The 5,498-nt window shown below is 40.6% G+C and overlaps 1 protein-coding gene across 1 annotated transcript in view; it reads right to left on the bottom strand.

Moving 5' to 3' along the window:
• The window catches only part of LOC101864080 (protein PBDC1), a 13,487-nt gene that overhangs the window by 5,893 nt on the left and 2,096 nt on the right, over window positions 1-5,498 (bottom strand). The window contains exon 2 of the mRNA XM_005103669.3: window positions 1,910-1,975. Coding sequence (XP_005103726.1) covers window positions 1,910-1,975 — 66 coding nt within the window. The remainder of the gene's footprint in view (window positions 1-1,909; window positions 1,976-5,498) is intronic.

The raw sequence follows: 5,498 nt of genomic DNA, 5'->3' as shown, positions 1-5,498 counted from the left end.
TTTTTTTTCATGATTGAAATTAGCATTTTCTTTTTCTTTTTAGACAAACACAAGCGCGCGCACACACACACACACACTGTAATAAAATACAAGTTTATCTATCCATAATTACCCCCTCCCCCCCTTTCCTTTTAGACTGACATTTTCTTCATTTTTTGTCTGTAGCCATAATTCACTGATAATAGCAGATTAAGGCTTTCTTTCGCAGTTGCTTATATTGATCATTAGTTAAAATAAAGACAATGCATTCTGCACTAAAAGAACATACTTTTAGCCACCAAAAATCCCAAACTGTGTCGACATTTTTTTTTAAAATCAAAAAAATCAAAAAAATCCGATTTAAATTTAAAAAATCCGATTTAAATTTAAAAAATCGATTTTTTATATTTTTATTTAAAAAATCAAAAAAATCACCAACCCTGTTCACAGCATTTTCTATACATAGCCCTTATTTCCGTGTTTGTTTTAGTGAGCTTTTACGGTACATGCAACACAAATAGGTCATATATAAGTGGAGAAGATTAGAGATGTTACAAGAGAGTAACAAACATAAAAAAGAAGGAAGAGAGATAAGGACGATAGTTGTACGTTATATATAGCTTGAGAGTCCTTGAAAACTGAAAACATACATTATTTGTGCCATTAATCAACGTTTTTTTCAGTAAAATTCACATGGAAATGTATTTTTATATGGACATAAAAGATATTGAGTCAAAAAACAAAAATTCGACAAAAATTGCTAAACTGGAGGAAAAATGTCTGTTTCCTCAATTTCATAATTTTGACAAGCGCCTGATTTTACCATGATGTCTCACAAATGCTCAACAAGTGCAACAAAATTTTAAATTGCACTCACGGTTCAGTGCAAAACTTTCAATCAAAATCTCAGCACTCCCTGCTTGCTCCACGCAGCCAAAATCACTAATTTCTGAGATCTTCTATGGGTAAAAATGGTAAAGTCGTTTTTAAAAGCATAGCATGTGCTTACCGTTAGCTCTAAACCCCCATCAAAGCTATATAGTTGTAAAAGCAGATTCGCACACAAATTGTTCATTTAATTAAATTAATTATCAACAAAATGCTGATCATTAAAAAAACCAAAACAAACAACCCAACTTTCTGCACAATTATAATATAATGATACCATACTATTCAATATTGATTAACCCCTTTACAAAAAAAAAATCTTCTAATATTCATGTATATATTTGTGAGTTGTCAGTGTAAACAAACGTTCCAGCACTCTTGTGTTGAAAGCGGGCAATTTAGTCAGCGGGCAGTGAGAGAGAGAGAGAGAGCAAGAGAGAGGGGGGAGTGGGGAGAAAGAGATAGGGGAGAGAGGGAGAGAAGGAGCAGCAAGAACTTCTGGTCAAAACAGAACGGCACGGCAACCAGCGTAGTTCGGCTCGATCCGAACAGTGAAGTAGCCATAGCATCTTTGTAGACGACCAAATAAGTTTACTTCTTTGCTATAACATCACTTTTTCCTTTGTTTTTGCCAATTTGATCACCCACACCCATAGACAGTGTTCAGAAATTAGAAAAAAAAGGTCTTGTTTCACACCGGGTGAGAATAACCAACGCAGGTAAGTCTCACCCAGGGTGAGAATAGCCACTTCCTTTCCATTTTCCAAGGACGCTCTAGCCAAGGGAGTCACCTAACTTTGGCGGCCATTTTCTCAATAATTTTACCTCGGAAACCAGAACTTCCTACAATTGCAAACATCTAGACTTCTCTATTCAAAATAGAAGGGTACTTTTTTCATAAAAAGCACACCAAATGACAAGATAATGCGAATGAATAACTTCAGATGCTCAAAAATTGACAAGTGCAGATTCCATCGCGTTGTGACACTGTATATTTTTTACTTTACAAGATTGCATTAAACACATCATCAATAAAACTTACACTATTTCCAAGATTCTCAGCATTTGAAGTTAGGGTTGCCCCCACTTGCTGCAGTTCTGATGCATTCTGAGGAAATAGAACAAAGCTTAGTTTTATTTATTGCATGCCTAATAAATGTTTGTAACAAATCTAATCACAATAATATGGCAAGCAATCTTCCCTTCTCTTGAAACCGTGCTGACAGGGGAGATGGAAATCTGTGGAGAAGCAACATGTGCAACTATACGTGACGCCAGAGAGTAGCTTCGATCTATTGACCGCTGTGACATCGGAGAATAGCCACTTTTGCTTTTTAAAAACTTCTAATGGCATCCAGTTTTGGCCCCAACAATTATAGAGTGTGGGTTTTGGCCCCACCAACGATTAGCCTACATCTGGTTCTAAATGATTACTTTTCGATGAGCGTGGTGATGATGATGTTAGACGTTAAGCAAGCAAGAGACAAACCTGTAACTTTATGAAATATCAAATTATCATTAATTATGGTTAAATTCAAAGGGGCATGCCCCCTGAAACCCACCCTTAATTAAAAAAAAGTCAAACATTACTCTGCTCATTTTTGAATTGAAAAGAACATTGCGAGTAATTCAGTATCAATATCCAGTAGGCTACTCTTGGCCTAGAGCCCTAAATTAGGGCCCAAACTGCAAAAAGCCGTGACTTTAATCTGACTAAAATAATTATATCTGAGCATGAGGCTGGTCTATCATTCATAATTCAAAGTCATAGTAATAGATCTAAATCTATTTAATATTCATTCATAGTTCAAAGTTCAGTAGAATCTAGATTCTAGAAATTACAATCATTCGGCTATAGATCTAGATCTAGATCATCAACTAGCCGTAGCTCTTTGGAAATTGCCTTCCCGTTCCATTGGCAGCCGTTTTGGAACTGATAATTTGCCATGTAAACGTGAAGTATTAAAAAAATTTATTATTTTTGCCAGGGGGGCACGCCCCCCTCAAACCCCCACTATTAAGGCTAGTGCGCATTAACTCTTGTCTTTCGTCTGTGCAGAGATGCAAATCTTATCAGCAACCGATTACGTCGGACATTCCGGGCAGGCCACCAGGGTCACTCAGTGTGTACTGTTGGTGTACAGCAAGCACGCCTGGAAACGTGTGCTTTCGCCAGGAATACCCTGGGAGTGTGTTAATTGATGATGAAATTAACACTCTTCTTATAGCTTTCTTCTACTTATTATAAAGTGTTATGAACACATGAATAACCCAGAAGCTGATAAGGCATTACGAGTAGTTATGCCCATTCGAATTTATTATAACCTTTTTAGAGGCTCTCGTTGCTATGAATATGAATGACCCGGGGTTCGAAAGGGGATAATATAGGTCAATTTCCGAATGTTTTGCCCTCAAATTGTTCTTTGTACCTGCACAATGGTATTCAAAAGTATCAAACAAGCTTATTTTTTATCGAGTACTATCATTTCATACAAAATCAAGCTCATTTGAAAAATTTGGTATAGAAAAATGGAAGTCTTGTTTCCTGACTTAGATCCTTTCGAGCTCATATGTCTAAGTGGGTCAATTTGTTCTGTAATTTCATTGGACAAACATCTAGAGCTACCAACTTGGCGTGTTTTGAATGAGACGTATGCCTCGGTTATGAACCAACGCAGGCGATTCTAGAAGAAGGCCACAAACGCACACAAACTCAAGCAGACTGACGCACACACACTTGAGCAGCGTGAATGCAGATCCGACGCGGGACCCAAATTGAACGGGAGATGATGCTTGGCGCGCGTGCGCTGAGCCAGGTGCCAGACAGACGCTGGACCAGAACGAAGGCGAGGTGCCGAAATCTCTACAAGGCTTATCGGTACAAGGCTTATCGGGCGACATAAACCCGGCCCCCGCAGGACCAGGGTTAATACACATGTAAACACGGTGGTTCCACCAAAGTTCAATCTGGCCAAAATATCTTTAATACAAAAAAGGCAGAAAAATATTACTGTACTGGCTAATGTGGTAGGGTTCACTCAGCCTACATGGCCACTATTGTCCTTGGCAATCAGTTAATTCTGTTATGTAAGGCCGTCGTTATTCGGACTCGAGTCCGAATAACATTTTTTCATATTCGGACTCGAGTCCGAATAAAAAAGGAAGTGTCTTCGTTCTATAGATCTAACGTTCAGTGCTTCCAATTTTCCGCCATTTTTTAGTTCCCCCCACACCTTTTCTGCCGATCCGATGCCCGCCGCCTCATTGATACCCCCCCCCCCACCCCACATATTTCCCACTTTCTTTGTTGTAGAAAAAGGTAAAATTGAAGATTAGCAGACCACCTAGCACCTGCATATTATGAGCTGGGTAAAAAAAAAAAAAGACAGATTCGTTCAAATACACAAGCCTGTGTCATATCGATTGTTTACCAAGAAAAAGTTGTGTTGCTGTGTAGAGCTGAGCATACGGCAACTTTTGATTCCATAGACCAGCACACAATTCATTACGTAGATCTACGTCAAGACTAGCTTATTATTGTATTTAATGATCAGTTGCCGGGGGCAAAAAGACTGACGCGTATGTGACGTTCAACGCCCGGACCGATAGTGCCCCCCCACCCCCGTCCCCGACACGCACACAGCCACACGTGTGCAGGCTGCCCATCCGACCCCGACACACGCTAACGAGCCATCTTTAATTACTTCTGATGACCTCTTGACAAATAAACATTTATTAGAAGCGCTATAACTTTTCAGGCCGGCCTTAAATTCATCATAAGATTAAAACTCAGCTCCTGCACAAAACGCCTTTTAGCCCGAAGTGATCCCGGTCTCTACCCAGCCTGAGGCGAGTCACGGGTGAGGCAGGACAGGAAGCTGGATTCACGAGTCACAGGAAGTTGGAAGTGATGTCATGCTGGACAAGAATCAGAGTCCGAATAACATTTTTTCATATCCGGACTCGAGTCCGAATAGTCACTTCGGTTATGTAAACAAACGGGAAGGCAATTTCCAAAGAGCCCCAACTAGATTTCTAGCCTACAATTACAATCATGATCTAATAGACTTGACGGTGCTTTTTCCGTAGTTCCCACCCACCTTATTTAAGCCTAGATATAGATCTACAGTAGGTGGCCCAACCCGCGACCACTTGTCGTATTTTGCTTCTCAGCGGTCTGTCGGAAAAATAGGTCAGGCAATCCATGTTCAGGGCCGCTTCACTGTGTCAACTTCAGTTTATACCGTGATATCGTCACTCATTCCAAAACGTCATTCGCAGATTTCGCATTTTAACATTCTAATGTTCTGCCCTTGGTGCGACCGCATGCCGTCAGCGCGATCACTTTTGGAGCGGGGCGCGACCATGGGCGCACAGACAAACAGGTGCGAGAAAGTTGTTAGTACACTGTTGAACACACTACACCCTAGCTCGCCCGCGAATTCCCTTACACGCTCCACCCTGACTCGTCGGGAAAAGCCAGCGCCAACCTAGCGTCTTTAGAAACGGAGTCTCGCCTTGACAAGACTCTGGGGCTGAGATATACTTTTCGAAGTGTATACAGACCCGGTAACCGGGAACAAAGTCACGAAGTATACAGACCCGGTAGGGGAACTCTTTTGTGATTTCGG

The sequence above is a fragment of the Aplysia californica genome, unplaced genomic scaffold, assembly GCF_000002075.1.
Source record: "Aplysia californica isolate F4 #8 unplaced genomic scaffold, AplCal3.0 scaffold00386, whole genome shotgun sequence".
Classification (NCBI taxonomy): Eukaryota; Metazoa; Mollusca; class Gastropoda; order Aplysiida; family Aplysiidae; genus Aplysia; species Aplysia californica.
Note: the sequence above shows the minus strand (reverse complement) of the source record. Positions and strands in the feature narration are given on the sequence as shown.